General features: G+C 49.1%; 1 protein-coding gene across 2 annotated transcripts; it reads left to right on the plus strand.

Moving 5' to 3' along the window:
* The first annotated feature begins 2,636 nt into the window (after positions 1 to 2,636).
* On the plus strand, positions 2,637 to 16,315 carry PLAUR (plasminogen activator, urokinase receptor). 2 transcript variants are annotated; one of them, XM_020871166.2, is made up of 7 exons: positions 2,637 to 2,762; positions 4,446 to 4,556; positions 5,899 to 6,042; positions 12,213 to 12,365; positions 13,134 to 13,268; positions 14,734 to 14,880; positions 15,759 to 16,315. In XM_020871166.2, exons 1-7 carry the CDS (start codon positions 2,714 to 2,716, stop codon positions 16,010 to 16,012), a joined length of 993 nt encoding a protein of 330 aa, XP_020726825.2. In that variant the 5' UTR covers positions 2,637 to 2,713; the 3' UTR covers positions 16,013 to 16,315. The 2 variants fall into 2 exon arrangements, with proteins under 2 accessions (XP_020726825.2, XP_020726826.2); XM_020871167.2 differs by lacking the exon at positions 2,637 to 2,762 and adding an exon at positions 3,820 to 3,895.
* The last annotated feature ends 1,729 nt before the right edge of the window (positions 16,316 to 18,044 follow it).

Genomic DNA, 18,044 nt, shown 5'->3' on the forward strand with positions numbered 1-18,044 from the left:
TGGCCACCCAGTGGTTAAGACTCTGTGCTTCTACTGCAGGGCTGAGGTCCAGGAACTATGGTCCCATATGCTGCCAAATAAAAAAAGACAAAGACACAGAAAGGGAGAGACAGATGGACAGATTTCAGGAAATTAGAGCAGTCTGGGGTAGGAGGATGGGAGGGCTCTGAGTTATTTCTCTGTCTTCAAATAGTCCATAGCGATGAGGTCATCTGGCCAGGAAGCGGCAGCGCCAGACCACACAGCTCCATGAACCTACAAACCTGAAGCTACTTTTCACCAAGAGATGCTTCCACCTACCCCAGACCCATTTCACTCCTGGACCCATGGAGTGAAGCCACCTGCCCAGGGTCCCCCAGGAGCAAGGGGGCTGAACTGGGTCTCAAGGCCACCTGGGCTAACACCCCAGCTTTCTATCTCCCCGCCTCATCTGCATCAATATCTCATTCAGTCTTCACACCAACCCCAAGAGGGGCTGAATTTTCCACATGAGGAGACTGAAGCTTGGCAATGAGGATATCGGTTGAGCTGGTACTATCCTGCTGTCGTCAGCATGACAATTGCTGTCTTCATGAGTCAACATGATAGTTCTACCTCCTGTCCTATCCTACCCACAGAGAGGAAACGCAGGACCAGAGTCTAGAATCTGGACCCAACAGGGATAACAATGGCAGTGACGGTTTTTATTGAGCACTTGCTATTATTATTATTATTGAGCACTACCACAGTGCCAGGCACTGTGCAAGAATGTACACATTTCTGTCTTTAGGGCATGGGCTTAGTTGCCCCAAAGCATGTAGAATCTTCCTGGACCAGGGCATGAAATCATGTCCCCTCCATTAGCAGTCAGATTCTTAACCACTGGACCACAAGGGAAGTCCTTTTCTTATCTTATCTTAAAATGAATACCTTAAGGCTTTGATGCATTAGTAAGAATAACAATAGTTTAATCATTATTGCAGTGGTAGAGGTAGCTACCGCTTACTCACAGCCTACTACTGTGTCTCTCTTCATTCTGTTCCAGTTACACTGGCCTCTCTGCTGTTTCTAGGTCTCATGAGGTCCGCTCCCACCTCAGGGCCTTTGTACTCACTGTTTTCTTTCCCTGGAACTCTTCCTGGACCATCTGTCTGAACAGCTATTCTCACTACATTCAGCCTCTGTTCAAATGTCACCTCCTCAGGAAAGCCCTCCAGGACTACCTGGCCTAAAACCAACCTCACCTCACTTGTACCCTTGCACCTCCTTCAACCCAATTTGTTTTTCTGCATTTTACTTATCACAGTCTGACAGCGATAGACCAGGTAATACATATTTACTCCCTACTGTCACAAGGGCAGGGACTTTTCTGCTGGGTCCACAGCTTCTGAAGTGCCTGGCAGAGAGCAGGTCCTTGGTAAATGTTGACAGAGGTTGTTGAGGCACTCCATGTGGGCCAGTGACCATTTCAGGCATTTAATTCTACTTCATTAAATAGCTCTGACTGGGAGGGAGAGGCTATTTCATGTTCTGTATTTTATTTTTCTCTTTTAAAAACTTATTGTGGGGACTTCCCTGGTGTTTCAGCAGCTAAAACTCCATGCTCCCAATTCAGGGAGCCTGGGTTCAATCCCTGGTCAGGGAATTAGATCCCACATGCTACAACTCAAAATCTCAGAGGTTTAGTAAAATACCCAAGGTTGCACAGCTAATGACTAGCTGAAACTAGAACCCCCACAGTCTGGTCTCATGCCACAGAGACGATTGGAGATGCTGCGTGCCAGAACTAAGACCCAGTGCAGCCAAATAAATATTAAAATAAATAAATAACTGTGACTCAGTGGTAAAGAATCTGCCTTCCAGTACAGAGATTTGGGTTCAATCCCTGGGTTGGGAAGATCCCCTGGAGGAGGAAATGGTAACCCACTCCAGTATTCTTGCCTGGGAAATCCCATGGACAGAGGAGCCTGGTGGGCTGCAGTCTATGGGGTTGCAACGAGTCAGATACGACTTAGCAACTAAACAATGATGTTTTGCCTTTCTTTTTTTCCCTAAAATATTTTAAGGCAAATGCAAATCCAACAATGACATTCAGTCTCTAAATATTTCAGCATCTGTAGAATACAAGAACAAGTTTTCCGCATAACCACAAAACCATTGTCATAACAGCAATATCTGCTTCTTGTCTGAAGTGTTTTAAAGTAAATTGGAGACATTGTATTATTTCACCCCCAAATATTTCAGTCTGCAGCTCTAAATGAGAAAGACACTTTCCCATATAACCACGATCCTTCCTAGCAAGACTAAGGAAAGCCCTATAATATCTAATAGTCAAATTTCCCAAAGGGATGAGTTTTAGTTTAAAGAGTGTGGTCCCTTCCCCTAGATGATGTGGCATTGAGAGAAAATTGGAATTCACACCCAGGCAGTCCGGGGACAGTGTGACTGCCGCCAACGTGAGTCAGAGCAGGGTCAGCCCCTGTACCCCCGGCTGGCCACACCCTGGTAAGGGAAGTTTTTGAGGAAGGTGCGGGAGGGGTGGGGAGGTGGGTAGGGGAGGCGGGCGGCGGGGTGGTGGGGGGGGGGAGCGGGGAGAAGGAATGACCTACGCCTCTGGGGCTGACTCGCTCTTTCGCAAACTTCTGGGAGGAGCCCCCAGGGCCACAAAACTGTCTCCTTCCGGGGGTCAGACTGAGAGGTGCAGGGAGATCGCGAACAGGAGCCACCGTCGGAGATGGGCCAAGCGCTGCTGCTACTGCTGTTGGTTCACGCCTACATTCCAGGTAGGGGCAAAGGTGCCCGGACCTCTAAGCTGGGGACTGGGGTCTGACGGCGGGGAAGGGAGAGGGGAAGAGAGGGAAAGAGAGCTCAGAATCTGACGACTCGGATTCTGACAGTCCCCCGTCCCCACCCCACAATCAAATAATTCTCCTGTTCTCGGCTCCCCGGCCCCACCCCCACCCCCAGCGGTACAGAACCGGGCACAGAGTAGCGGCTCAGAAATATTTGTTGAGCAAAAGAGCTTAATGACAGACACCATCTAGTGAACACGCTCTTTATTCCAGTCACTCTTCTAAGCTTCTTCTTTGCAATTTCCGACTGGCGGGGGGCGGGGGGGTGGCGGCAGAACTATTTTAACCCCTGTTTACAGAGAAACAAGTACAGACAGGTTAACTAACTTGTCCGAGGCCACACAGCCAGCCTTTGTAAGTGGGATTCTGACCCGAAGTGGATCCTAGAGCCCTCTCCATTGTATCAGGTCCCCCCTCCCACCTCCGCCCCGCCACACACACATTCGTAAGACAGGGAGGACAGCGCCTCATTTTACACAAGGTCTAAAGAGAGTCAGGCTGAGTCTGGCAGAGACAGGGGCCAGGGAAACAGGGCTTGTACTTCGAGGCTCCTTCCCTTTCACTATACTCTAGCCGACGGGACCCCTTAAATCCTTTCTTTGGAAAATGGAAAACGGGTCGAAAAATGAAAGGAAGTTGAGTTGGAAGTTGAGTTGAGTTGAGGGCGGGGCGGGGGGGTAGGAGTTGAGTGACATCCAGAAGGTTTTCCGGACCGCGGGAGGCCTAGAATGAGTAATTTAGGGGACTCCGAATTTGGAGCGGGAAAGGGACCACAAGGGAGGTCTGCGGGGCAAGGTTGAGCCTCGGCGGGGGAGCCAGAGGGCGAAACTATGGCAACCCGAAGGAGGTGGTGGGCGGGGTCATAACTTCGGGGCGGAACCAGTGGGTGGGGCTGACAGGTCCCGAGCCCCTAGTGGGCGGGGTTTAAGCAGCTCGAGAGCCGCTGGGGGGCGGGGGAAAGCTTCGGGGGAGGCCCCAGTAGGTGGGGTTAGAATCTCCGCAGGGCTGATGGGAGGAGTTAGAAGTTCTCGGACGGCTGCGTGGCGGGAGCCAGCTGGGGAGAGGTTGGGAAAGCAAGGAAAACCAGAGGGCGTTAGTGAGGGGAACTCCAGGGACGGAGGTAGAACGTAAAGATAGGCGGAAGTCGGTGAGGTTAGAACACTCCTAGGAGAGCTCGCGAGGTGGAATAGGCCCAGGAAGGCCGGGGGTGGGGTGGGGGGGGGGGCGGGTGGTGGTAAAGGACTAGGCTAGAAGTCTGCACCCTCCGAGAGGGTGGGAATCTCACTTTCTGGATGGCCCGGGCCCTCGGTTAGAATTAAAGAGAAAGCGAGCGAGGACTGGACATAGGAAGGACCTGTGGGCGGGGTGGGGAGCGGGGGGAGGGGGATAGGGTAAAGGACAAAAATAAAACGTTGGCCTAAAGATAGCATAGCGGGTTGGAACCCAGGCGGGGCAAAAGTGGAGCCTGAACCTGAGTGCACAAGGCCTGGAGATTCGGTCCAGGTGTTGGGGCTTAAAGGGGGCCGGGGTAGGGGGCGGCAGAGGGGGCGAGTGGGGCGGGATCCTGGCTCAGAGCAGTAACACCTCTTTTCCCTCGCCTCCCTCTGCCCCCAGCCTCATGGGGCCTGCGGTGCTTACAGTGTAAGAACATGAGGAGCTGCAGCGTTGAAGAGTGTGCTCCTGGTCAGGACCTCTGCAGGACCACCGTCCTGCGTGTGTGGGAAGGTGAGCTGGGGCAGGGAAAGCGAGGGACCTGGAAACCTTATCTCACGAGCCATCAGGGCAATACGCAAGAAAAAAAGACACTGAGGCCCCTAACACGCCCATCAGATGAACAAGCATTTAAGAATCTGACAGTACTGAGATCGATGAGGTTGTGGAACTGCGGGCTCTGCTGTTAGGGAGGTAACTTGGTTCATCCATGGAACAGAACCACGTGGCAATACCTGATACAAATAAAGATTAACATACCCTACAAGCAGCAGTTAAACTTCAAGGAATCGTAGAGACCCCAAAGAACCTTGGCCACACTTGCCTAGAGATACATGTAAAAGGATGTTCCTAGTCCTCATGTTTGTGACACGGAAAACTGGAAAGACTGAAGTTAGAGTCAGCAGAGGAGAAACCTTAAAGTATAATCACACATACCCCACAGCAGCTGAAATGAAGGAACTAGGACTGTCGGGGACTTCCCTGGTGGCTCAAATGATAAAGAATCTGCCTGAAATGTGGAAGACCCAAGTTCAATCCCTGGGTTGGGAAGATCCCCTGGAGAAAGGAATGGCAACCCACTCCAGTATTCTTACCTGGAGAATTCCATGGACATAGGAGCCTGGCGAGCTATAGTCCACAGGGGTCACGAAGAGTTGGACAGGACTGAGTGACTCACACGCACACACACACACACAGGTCTCTCAGTATTAACCTGGATACATCTCAAAAATGTAAGATTAAAAGAGGAAAAAAAAAGTTTGTTGCAGAGTTGGACACCTTTTACTAGAAATAGTATTTAACAATCAAAATAAGCAATAACATATTCTGCATACACAGGTGTGAGAATTACCTGTATCAGTGGTTGCCTTCAGACAGGGAATAAGAGAAATGGGATTTGGAAGAGGGCAGTAAGCAGGAGGCTTTAACTATCTTTTAAACTTGGTTTCTCTTTTTTTTTTTACCTGAAACAAATATAACAAAATACTAATATTCTATAAAGTTTTGTAACTAATGCACATTATTTATTATATCATTCTCTTATACTTTTTGGTAAGCATTTTCCTTTAAAGATTCCTATTAGAAGCCTCTCTATGTTAAGATCTCCAAGCTAGGAGGGAGGAGTTGATGGATCTAGCATGTCCCAGGTATAATGTTGTCACTAAGAGAGTAGGTTTCTGGTATAAGAGGTTGATGGGGAGGATGGGTAAGTCTAGAAAAGACAGAGTTGGACTCAAGTAAGAGGAGAGGCCTAGCAGGGTTCAGTCCTGGGAGCAGGTGACTTTATAACCAGGAGAGTCAGAGGCTGGTTGGGTCCAGGGAGGCTCTGGGGGTGACAAAGAGACATTCCTCATAGGAGGCAACGAGATGAATGTGGTGGAAAAAGGCTGTACCCATCCAGAGAAGACCAACAGGTCCATGAGCTATCGGACTGGCAATCAGATCATCACCCTTTCAGAGGCCATGTGCAGGTCAGACTTGTGCAACAAGCCCAACCCTGGTAAGTAGGACAGTCCTTGCCATCCCCAACCCCAAAACATCCCCACCCAACCTCAACATCACCCTGGTCTTATCCCCAGTCTGGGGCCACCCCAACCTCAGCTCCATGCTTTACCCCAGGACCGATCCCCCAGCTCAAATCTTTCCTTATCCTGAACACATCTCCAGCCTGACTCCATTTCCATCCCTGACCCCAATTCCTTCCCCAGCTTCATTTTATCCCCAACACTCTCCAACTCAAACCCATCCTCCTCCTGAACGTAACTCTAATCCCATCCTCCAATCAACCCCAACTCATCTCAAACCGTCACCGGCCCCACTCCCAAGTACAAACTCATCCCATCCTATCCCATCCCGTACTGCTTGTATGTCTGTGTGTGTGTGGTTGTGATTTGTAAGATGCATCACCGGCCTTTAAGAAGTTGTATATACATACACCCACTTGAGTGGTAGGTGAGTTACCTCACTGACATTTTGCCATCTCATTCTTCTCATGGGACAGGAGATGGTTCAGGTGACAGATGCTTCGTATCTTAGCAAGGGACCAAGATACAAAGATCAGAGATGCCAGTGACTCAAAGTCCTTAAAGGAAGTCAAAAGAGGAGGGAGCCAGACAGGCTGCCATGGGCTGGTAAAGTTCCCTAGAATCAATCCTTGAGCAGGGCGATGAAAAAAGAATGTGAAGAAACTTTTGCAAGGCTTTTTGTAGAGTTTCATGACTTTAGGCTCTGGTCTGTCAGTGTAAGAAAAAGACTTAGAAAGGCTCAAATTCCTCCGAGTTCTCACAGGAGAGGAAGGATAGCAAGGAGTAGACCATGGTGCAGGGTCAGGCAAGAGATTCCTCTTTCTGGCCCTGGTGAGAAAGGGAATGTGTTAAGACCAGCCCAGTCACAATGACATCAGTAAACAGAGCACCTGTGTCTGCACTGAGTTTTTCCCTTGTTTTTCATCTGCCCTGATTCTGCTAGATTTTCACTGATCCTGACCTCAAACTTTCATCTGTTGGTGGGAGTTGAATCAGATGTTTATTTTCAAGGAAGTGGCAAGAGAGAGGATGTCGGCTTCCTCTTTCTGTTAGATCTGCCAAAGGAAAACACTAACAGTTGAGTCTCAGGAACACTTGTAATCAGAGATAACAACCCAAATATTTAACAATACTGGTCAGTGCAGAGGACATTGACCAGTCGGGACCTATTTCCCTCAAGGCCTCCTACTGGGCCTGGTGTTTCCCCTTTAGTGGATCTTGGGGACATAGGGATTTTAATGGGCTTCCCAAGTGGTGATAGTGGTGAAGAACCCACCTGTCAATGCAGGAGATGTAAAGGACGTGGGTTCAATTCCTGGATCGGGAAGATTCCCCGGAGGAGGAAATGGCAACCCATTTTTCTTGCCTGGAGAATCCCATGGACACAGGAGCCTGGTGGGCTGCAATCCATGAGGTCACGAAGAGTTGGACTTGACTCAGCAACTTAGCATGCAGGCAAGGGGTCTAAAGACAAGGTTGGGAATGGTCAGGGGTCCACCAGGGAGCTTAGGCAGCAGCTGTCAATCCAGTGACTTAATAACTGAGGGAATTCCCTGATGGTCCAGTGGTTAAGAATCCACGTTTCCTCTGCAGAGGGTGCAGGTTCAATCCCTGGTTGGGGAACTAAAATCCCACATGCCTCAAGGTGCTGGAAAAAAAACAAACCTCTAAAAAATAACTGATATACCTATGTCAGCCCAATTTCTAAAGCCATTTTACCTTGCTTCTGGTGACTAGAATGGTTGGTTAAACCAAATCCTGTTCTTCTGGGAGATCTTCCCTGGTGGCTCAGTAGGTAGAGTCTGCCTGCAATGTGGGAGACCCAGGCTCAATCCCTGGGTCAGGAAGATCCCCTGGAGAAGGAAATGGCCACCCACACCAGTATTCTTGCCTGGAGAATCCCATGGACAGAGGAGCCTGGTGGGTTACAGTCCATGGGGTCACGAAGAGTCGGACACAACTGTTCTTCTGTGATGCTGGGGACATAGCAATGGCCAAGACAGCCTTGAGTCCTGCCCCTCTGGGGCTCATAGTCCAGTAGTGTTTGTATATATGGCAGGGGTGGGAGGTGGGGGAGGGGGCAGGACAGAGCATCACCAGATGGTGACTGCCCTGCCCCCAGTCAGAGCTGGGATCAGGGAAGCACAGAGAAAAGTGTCAAGACCCTGACACAGGAAACAGAGACCAGAGAAGTCGGAGCTGTAATAGGGAAGCACACTCCAGAATCATCCGTGCTAAGATGGGGGACGCGGGAACCAGAGAGTGATCAGAGCTGGGATAACTATGAGTAGGGGCTGTAGGACCCTAGAGGAGATAAATGACTCAGGCCAGAGGAGGTTTCCTACAGGAAGCAACAGCTAAGCTGGATCTTGAGGGAGGAGGAGTCAGGCTGTTAAAAAGACAGTGGAAAGAGTTTTTCCAGACAGAAGGAGCAGCAGATACAAAAGCAACAGGAGAGAGTGAGACTAGCATGGCTGGAGGAAGGACAGATGGGGCAAGAGGAACTGATGAAATTGGCAAGGTCACATTATACAAGGGCTTTTGGACTGTGGTAGGGAACATAGACTTCATCTGGGGAACACTGGGAGGTCATGAAAGGCTACAGGGTCACTATCAGATTTGTATTTATGGACAAGTTATTCTGACCTCTGGCTTCCCAGGAGGCACTATTGGTAAAGAACCCAACTGCCAATGCAGGAGACGTAAGAGATATGGGCTCAGTCCCTGGGTCGGGAAGATCACTTGAAGAAGGACGTGGCAGCCCACTCCAGTATTCTTGCCTGGAGAATCCCATGGACAGGGGAGCCTGGTGGGCTACAGTCCATTAGGTCGCAAAGAGTCGGACAAGACTGAAGCGACTTAGCAGGCACGCATTCTGACCTCAGAGTGGAAGACAGATTGGAAGGAAGAAATGATGGAGGAAGGTAGATTAGGGGAGACCAACCTGGAAGTGTGTGAGGTTGTCCAGATAAAGAAGGGAGTGTACAACTTCCTTGGCAAAGACCTCATGCTCCCAGTGCAGGGGATATGGGCTCAATCCTTGGTCAGGGAACTAAGATTCCACATGCCACATGGTGTGGCTAAAAACAAAAAAAGAAGAAGACAGTGTCTGTCTGATCAGCAGATGGAGAAAAGTGGATGGGTTTAAGAGCTATTTAGCCGGCAGATAAGCATAACTTAATGATGGGTTAGATGGTGAGGGCAGATATGCAGTTCTGGTCATGTGGAGTTACTTGTCTCAGACCAACTTCCCCTGCCCCACCCCGCTATCCACCACCAATGACAGTTACAAAAGCTGGATAAATTATAAGCAATCACTGAAGTCACTCAAGAGCAGCAAATGTAGAGAGGAAATAGAGGTGCTCCAATCCTTGAAATAAGGGAAGCACAGAAGTTGAATTCCACAGACAAGCTGGCTTTTACCTTGAGTGCACTTGCCAATTCACTACTCTGGAAGGGAAGTAGAACGCAGATAGAAAGAGATTGTCGCTAGACTGAGAAGGCAGAGGTTGAAATCTGGGGCTGCCAGAGTGTCTGGAAAACGAGAAGTCAAATCCTGGAATGCATGGAACCACAGAAAAGGGAGTCCCCAAATCTGCAGATTTCCTTCAAGTCATTGGCAAGCCGTACGTGCATAGCATTAGACTCCAAGAAACTCCACAGAAAATAGTATCTGGGAAACTACAGAACTGAGCAGGAATTCCAGCGAGCATGTGATGCTGGGAGACTGAAGTTGCCAAATTGGAAAGAGAAGTTTCAGGCTTTCCTCTGAGACTACACCCTAAGAATAAGGGCAAAACCAGAAATTGACCAGCCCCAGTCAATAAAGAATCCGCCTGCAATACAGGAGACCTGGGTTTGATCCCTGTGTTGGGAAGATCCCCTGGAAGAGGACATGGCAACGCACTCCAGTATTCTTGCCTGGAGAATCCCCATGGACAGAGGAGCCTGGTGGGCTGCAGTCCATGGGATCGCAAAGAGTTGGACATGCCTGAGTGACTAAGCATAGCACAAAAATGCCTACATCCAGTTTCTACAGGAAGAAAACCTAATCTCTCTTTGGCTGAAGATAAAATCATTTAAAGCCTTTACAAGTTGTTATCTATGTCTGGCATCTAATCAAAACATACAAGGTATCCTGAAGAAAATAGAAAGGACCAATCGACTGGGGAAACCGAAAGAAAAACCCCATAACAGAAACAGACTTGTGAATCAGATATTGGAGTTATTAGACAGGGGAGGTCTAAGACAGCTATGATCAATATTTTCAAGAAAATAGAGGAAAGGATAATTTTTAGCAGAAATCTGGAATCCATTTTAAAATGAGTCCAACAGGAAATAGAGAACAGGGTCTAAAATTAAGAGCTCAATAGGACATGCTTAATGGAGATCAGAAGCAATATGGCAAAAGGATTACAGAAGATAGGGAAGTGGGAGTAATTAGATTGATGGCTAGATATGGAAGATCAAGGAGCCTGCCAAGTTTCTACTCTGGGAGACCAGATGGGGCCACCTCAGAAACATGGAATTCAGGAGAAGCAGCCGTTTGGAGAAATGGAGAGTCTTGTTGGGGACAGGGAGAGATTCAGGTGTTTGACAGATAGCCAGGGGACCGCCAGGAGGCCCATGGGCGTACAGGTGTGGAGTTCAGAGGAAAGTCTTGCCTGGAGAGAGATTTGTGATTTCTCCGCAGATAGGTGAAGATGAAGCAATGTCAATGGATAACATTCAATGGGCGAGAGTATATACCATGAGAAATGAAAAAAGGACCTCAGACAGAGCCTGGATATCATCCACGTTTAGAAGAGTGACATAAGAATAACTCACAAAGGAGACCCATGGGTGGTATGAGACAGTTATGTTGGCAATGACGGCGATTTATATTTTCATTTTCATGGTGGTTCATATGAGAAGACATGGGTTGTTGGCCTTCTTCTAGTTATTTTTCTTTGGGGAGGGGGTGGGGAAGATTTGGCTTTGAAGGTAAGTGATTCACCTAATTACAGCTGCTGGCCTGCCGGTTAAGTGTCTTGGCTGAAACAGTTCTCTAATTTCTCTAAGACTTGGCTCAAACTCAAACTTGGATATCTGGGGTCAGGAAGGAGAGGGCATGCCAGGTTTGGGGATGGTGTGAGCCAAGGTCTGGGCAGAGGAATGACTCCAGTGTTTCCAGGAAAAAGTAATTCATCCACTTGGCCTGGACGGGAAGGTCCATGTGAGAGGCAAAGTTATCACAGATTAGTCAAGTGAGACTTTGACCTATGACTCGTCCCTGATGGTTCAGTGGCAGTGCTGGGATTGCGGGTTTGATCCTTGTTCGGGGAACTAAGATCCCATATGTTGATAGCACAGCCAAAAACAAAAAATAATTGATAAATATTTATTGAATATTTTCTCTGGCCCTGGCCCTGTGCTGGGTCATGTTGGCACACAAGACAGCCGAGGCCCTACCTGGGACTTAGTCCAAACAGAGATGATCCGGAGGAGACAGAGCTGGGATTAGGGAGCCCAGAGGGGCACCTAATTCAGCCTGGGAGGTCAAGGAGGGCTTCTTGGAGGAGGTAAAAATTAGGGAAGATGACTCCTGAAGAATGAGTAGGAAATAGGGAAATTAGGGAGCAGGGTAAAGTGTTGTGTAGAAGCAAAGGCTGGGTGGGAGTCAGCACTCACACTTGGGGACTGAGAGAAGCCGGTGTAGAGTCCGAGCAGGTGGGGGAGAGAAATGAGGCAGGAAGGGTGGCCAGGAACCAGTCTCTGATGGGCCTTGAATGCCACGCTGAGTTTCTTGGATTTTATTCTGAGGCACTGGAGACCCATGGAAGAGCTGAGCAGAGGAGAGACAGGGTTCAATTTGAGTGTTGGAAGCATCCTTCTAGGGCCATGTGGGAGGCACTGGGGTGGGAAGGGCAAGAATGGAAATGAGGAAGCCAGAGAGGAAGCTGGTATTGAAGGAGGTCTGACCGGGTCATGGAGCTGGAAAGGAGGGCAGGGATCCTAGGAAAATTTAGGAGATACGATGGGCAGAACTTGTTGCCTGGCTGAAGAGTAGGATAAGGAAGAACGCGTGTGCAGGAGAGTCCTCTAGCAAGATGGGTCTCTAGGACTCCTCCCGTGGGGTCTCACCCTCCTGCTTCTCCCCAAACAGGCCCAGATGCTACTGTTCCCAGAACCCGCTACCTCGAATGTGCTTCCTGTGCCTCGACGGACCTCAGCTGTGAGAGGGGCTGGGACCAGAGCCTGCAGTGCCGCAACTCTGGAGATAAGTGCGTGGATGTGATAACCCACCAGAGCCTGAAAGGTGAGCCCCAACGTGCCAGTAGCTCCCCTTCCCAGCTTTGTTCCTCCCAAAGGCTGCACTTAACAACAACCCCCCAAATAACAGGGAGATAAGCAAGGTAGAAAGTTAGTACTCACACAAGAAGCCCAGTGATGGGAAGTCTAGGGCCACTAAGACAGTTCCACAGTCACCAGATGCCTTCTCATTTCTTACATGTTCCTTCCATTTGCCTCATGGTCCAAGATGGTTGCCTGAGCTCCAGACCTCATATCCAAGTTCCAGGAAGGAGGAAGGGAGGAAAGAAGGGGCAAAAAGGGGGTGGCCCTGCTTTTGTAAAGTCTCTCCTTTCTGCAAGTTCTGTAAACCTTTTTACTTAGATCATATTGATCAGAACTTAGCCACATGACTATACCCATGTGTGCATGCTAAGTCACTTCAATCATGTCCGACTCTTAGTGACCCTATGGACCATAGCCCACCAGGCTCCTCTGTCCATGGGATTCTCTAGGCATGAATACTGGAGTGGGTTGCCCTCCTTCAGGGGACTTTCCCAACCCAGGGATCGAACCCGCGTCTCTCATGTCTCTTGCACTGCCGGGCAATGCAGGTTCTTTACCGCTAGTGCCACCTGGGAAGCCCCGACTATACCCATGCAGGCTGGAATCTTGGTTAGATATGTGGCTGCCCCTCATACAGTAAGAGCCCTATAGTGAAGGATGAAGAAGATGGACAGGTGACAAATCCAGTCCCAGCTCCTCAGCAACAATCTAACCTCCTCTGTCCCCACAGAGAGTCCAGGGGATGAGCGCCACGTGAGAGGCTGTGGCATCCTTCCTGGCTGCCCAGGCCCCACCGGATTCCACAATAACCACACTTTCCACTTCCTGCAGTGCTGCAACACCACCAAATGCAATGTGGGCCCAGGTAAGGGGCCAGGGGACCTGGCATAAGACCTAGGATTGGGGCAGAGAGGTGCATTCAGGTTGCTTGCTCACAGGTAAACCCTCCACTCTGCTTCCTCCTCTGAAAAAAAAGTGGGGGGGCCTATTAAGCCCTTTCTCAAGAAAGATTTTGTGGGAATTCAAGGAGACCATCAAAGCCTCACCAAGACCTGTGCTTTATGCTTCTACATCTTCTTGAATCCTTCCACTGCCCACCACGCTGGTCCCAGCGATCATGGCCTCTCGCCTAGATTGTTACAATGACCTTGCTGCCCCTCCTGCTAACCTACAGCCTACATTCAACGCAGCAGCAAGAGTGACTTTTTTTAAATGTAAATCAAAGCATGTCCCTCTTCCTCAAACACTTCAATGCCTTCTGCTTGCTTTTAAAATGCTGTCAGAAGGTTCTACTATGCTCTCTGTAACCCAGCATGTGTCTGCCTCATGGCCTTTGCACATACAGTACCCTCCACCAGGGACACATCTCCCCTAGGAGCTTGCCTGGCTGGCTATTTCTCCTTCATCAGATCTCAGTTTTAAAGCATCATCCTCAGGAAAGATGTCCCTAACTCTGCCCTCCCCGAGTATAATCTAGATCCTTTGTGTTATTCTGTCTCTGCAAACAATTATTGGCCAATAGGACTTTCCATGGTGATGGAAATTTTTGTATCGCCCAATGCAGTAAGCCTCTACTACAAATGGCTGTTGAGCACTTAAACTGAATTTTGGATTTCATTCCATATTCATTTTAGTATTCATTTTAGTGTCAACGTAAGCAACCACATGTGGCTAGTGCCTATCATATGGGACAGTGTAGCTCTATTATTTATTTATTATTTCTTTTTATGGCCGCACTGGATCTTTGTTGCTGCCCATGGGCTTTCTCTAACTGCAGAGACAGGGCTACTCTCTAGTTGCGGTGTGTGGGCTTCTCATTGCAGTGGCTTCTTTTGTTGCGGGGCACGGGCTCTAGGGAACGCAGCGTTCAGTAGTCAGTGGTTCTCCAGCTCTAGAGCCCAGACTCCAAAGCTGTGGCGCCCACGCTTAGTTGCTCCGCGGCATGTGGGATCTTCCCGGACCAGGGATCGAACCCAGGTACCCTGCATTGACAAGTGGATTCTTAACCACTGGGCCACTAGGAAAGTCCGGGGGCAGTGTAGCTCTAAATCGTAAGTTCTCTGAAGGCAGGGACTATTTCACTTTACCCAGAGTCTAGGCAGGTGAGGGTTCATGGGGAGTTGGGAGTCAGGATTTCTGTCACAAGCCTCAGGGAACCACCCACCCCCCCCCAACCGCAACCCCCGCCCAAAGAGGGTGCTGTTCCAAGGTCTGACCACAAGGGAGCGCCATGACATCTCTGGCTGAGAGGCGGGAGTCCTGGAGACCTAATGGTGGGAAACCCCTTGGGCTAATTTCCTTGGTTTCTCTGTCATTGATCTTCTCCCAAGTCCTGGAGCTTCAAAACCTGCCACCAAACGGCTTGCAGTGTTATAGCTGTGAGGGGAACAGCACCCACGAGTGTTCCTCTGAAGAAACTTTCCTCATTGACTGCCGCGGCCCTATGAATCAATGTCTGGAAGCGACAGGCACTAAAGGTGAGGATACTTGGATACTTATGGGGGGTGGGGGGGGGTGGGGTTCTGCAAGAGGTAACCTCCTATGAAACTGGAGTTAATTGAGGTGGATCATCTTGTTGGAAAAGGTAGGACTTCCTTCAGGAGGGTGCAAAGTGTAGCAAGGACTTTAGACTCCTTCATTAGGAAGCGGATATCTGCACTACAGACAAGTGGATTTCTTTGTGGGGGAGTGGAACTTCTGTGGGTGGATGGGACTTCAGTGGACCTCATGAGGTTCCATCCTGGGATGTCCTGGGCAGGTTCCTCTATTCCCGAGCTTTTCAAACTTTGGGGTCTCAAAATTCCTTGATGCTCTTAAAACTTATTGTTTGTGTCAGTTACATCTGTAGCTATTTACTGCATTAGAAATGAAAACCAAGAGATTTTTAAAAATGTATTTATTCATCTTAAAAGAACAATTGAAAACTCATGACATGTGAACATATTTTTATGGGGGAAAAAAAACGAGACATTTTCCAAAATGAAAAAAAAGTGAGTGAGAAGATGGACATTGTTCTTTGCAATCTCTTTAATGTCTGGCTTAATAGAAAACAGCTGGACCCTCATATTTGCCTCTGCATTCAGTCTGTTGCAAGATCGCATGCCCTTGGGTTTCTAGGAAACCCCTTGTGAGAGAAAAAAAAAAAAGCAAATGAAGTTGTAGCATTATTATGAGACTAATTTTGACTTCACAGAGCCCCTGGAAGGGTCTGAGGGCAAGCCCAAGGGTCTCCGGACCAGACTTAGAACTGCTTTTTCCAGGTGGCACCCACCACGAGGTGGCACGTCACCCAGGGAGCACTCCAGTTTCCGGTCCCGAGAGCGCAGAGTCTCACATGGTCCATCTCTCTCTTCAGGACTGAGGAGCCCAAGCTACACCATCAGAGGCTGCGCAGCCCCCTCGTGGTGCCAAAGCCTCCACGTGGCTGAAGCCTTCGACCTCACCCATGTCAACGTCTCCTGCTGTACTGGACATGGCTGTAACCATCCAGCCGGGGACGCCCATCCCCGCAAGGGGGGTGCCTCCCAGACCAGCCCTGCCCACCTCAGCTTCTTTGTCAGCCTGATCTTGACTGCCAGACTTTGGGGAGCCACTCTCCTCTGCACTTGAACCCCACATTCCCACCACACTGGCTGGATCCAGGGGACCCCTTTGCCCTTCCCTCAGCTCCCAGCTGTACCAACTTGCTGTGTGACCTCAGGCCAGCGGGCTGCCCTCTCTGGGCCTCAATTTTGCCAGCTGCCCAGAGAGAGAACTGTGAGAACCAAAGGAGAAAAGCTAACAAAAGGCTGCGGGCCAGCAGGAGAGAGCTCATGTGATTATTGATAGTGTTGTGGCTATTGTTATTATTAATTAATATTTGTTTTATTTAATATTTTATACTGAAATAAAGATTTTTGAGCCAGTGAACAAGGCCAGATCTGCCCTTCTCCAGAGAGGATGAATGGGGGGGGGGCAACTTCTCACAGGCTCCTGGAATTAGGGGGTCATATGGTAGGACCCAGGCATTTGAGACCCCGGCCTTGAGAGCTGTTCCACGCAGCCTTCCACCCAAAGCCACCTCCACATCTATTTCTGGCCTCCAAATGCAACTTTCCAACTCACCGACCCAAGCATTAACCTTCCAGTCTCTTCTCCCACATCCAAAGGTCAAGACTATTTTGTTGCTCTAAGGGGACACGTCTGCGTTTCCTAGGGGGCTCTGAGACAGGAGATGAATAGGCGATGACCCTGGGAGCCCTGCCATGAGGACTAAGGACAGGACTCCATCCCCCTGCTGCTCTGTGGGCAGAAGATAAAGGCTAGGCTAGATTTCCTAGGATGCTCTCAGGCCAACTGAGAAAAAGCCAGAACTACCATTTCTTTTGTTTCTTTTTTAAATTTTTTTTTTTTTTTGAGAACTACCATCTCAATGGTACTCTTTGAGTACCACGTGGCAGAATTCATGTTTTCCATGGTTTACTGAGGCAAGTCTGCAGAGACAAAATTGTGTTTCCCCGGGACCCTATGGTTTAATGAAGAAAAGAACATTTTCCATGGTATCTGGGGGCAGGTGGAGGACAGGGTTTCTTTTCTCAATTTTTATTTGCTATTGGAGTATACTTGATTAATGATGTTGTGTGAGTTTCAGGTGTACCGCGGTATAACTCAGTTATACATATACATGAAAGTGAAAGTGTTAGCTGCTCAGTCATGTCTGACTCTTTTGTGGCCCCATGAACTGTGGCCCACCAGGTTCCTCTGTCCATGGGATTCTCCAGGCAAGAAAACTGGAATGGGGAGCCATTCTCCAGGGGCTCCTCCTGACCAAGGGATCGAACCCAGGTCCCCAGCATCACGGACAGATTCTTTACCATCTAAGCCACTAAAGAAGCCCCATTTTAAATATAGTGGTGTTATATGTTAATCCCAAACTCCCAACCGATCCCTTCGTCCCCGCTCCAAGGGACAGGATTTCTTTTTTAAGATCTCCTCAAATCATATATCCAGGCTTCCCAGATGTCTCAGCAGTAAAGAAGCCACCTGCCAATACAGTAGACGCAAGAGACAAGGGTTCAATCCCTGCATCAGGAAGATCTCCTGCAGTAGGAAATGGCAACCTTCTCCAATATTCTTGCCTGGGAAATCCCATGGACAGAGAAGCCTGGGGTACAGTCCATGGGGTCACAAAGAGTTGGACATGACTGAGCACATTCACACACAAATCATATATCACCAACTGTCATTGTGGTGACCTAAAAGGATGGGGTCAATATCACCTCTTGGACTTCCCTGGTGATCCAGTGGTTAAGACTACATGCTCCCAATGCAGAGGACCCAGGTTCGATCCCAGCTCAGGTAACTAGATCTCACATGCTGCAACTAAGAGTTCAAATGCCACGACTAAGATCCAGCACAGCCAAATAAATAATAATAAATTTTACAAAACTAGAATATGGTGGAAGTGGCACCATGGGAAGCCAATCGCCATGTTCTCCTGCACTAAGACTGCCATGCTCTGAGGACACCCAAGCTACTTGTGCATGGATGCCACATGGAGAGACAGCCCCAGATGTTCCAAGCCATCTCAGCCCAGGCACCAGCCAAATGAACAAAGGAGCTACCCTGGACATGGCAACCCTAGCAGATGCAAAGTGTGGGA

The sequence above is a fragment of the Odocoileus virginianus genome, chromosome 20, assembly GCF_023699985.2.
Source record: "Odocoileus virginianus isolate 20LAN1187 ecotype Illinois chromosome 20, Ovbor_1.2, whole genome shotgun sequence".
NCBI classification, from domain to species: domain Eukaryota; kingdom Metazoa; phylum Chordata; class Mammalia; order Artiodactyla; family Cervidae; genus Odocoileus; species Odocoileus virginianus.

What these genes read in the sequence shown, in the direction of transcription:
- PLAUR (XM_020871166.2), top strand. Translation starts at nt 2,714, where the DNA reads ATGGGCCAAGCGCTGCTGCTACTGCTGTTGGTTCACGCCTACATTCCA. An exon ending in AACCCACCAGAGCCTGAAAG is followed by an intron (nt 12,366 to 13,133) that starts GTGAGCCCCAAC and finishes CTGTCCCCACAG; the next exon opens with AGAGTCCAGGGGATGAGCGC. An exon ending in GGAAGCGACAGGCACTAAAG is followed by an intron (nt 14,881 to 15,758) that starts GTGAGGATACTT and finishes CTCTCTCTTCAG; the next exon opens with GACTGAGGAGCCCAAGCTAC.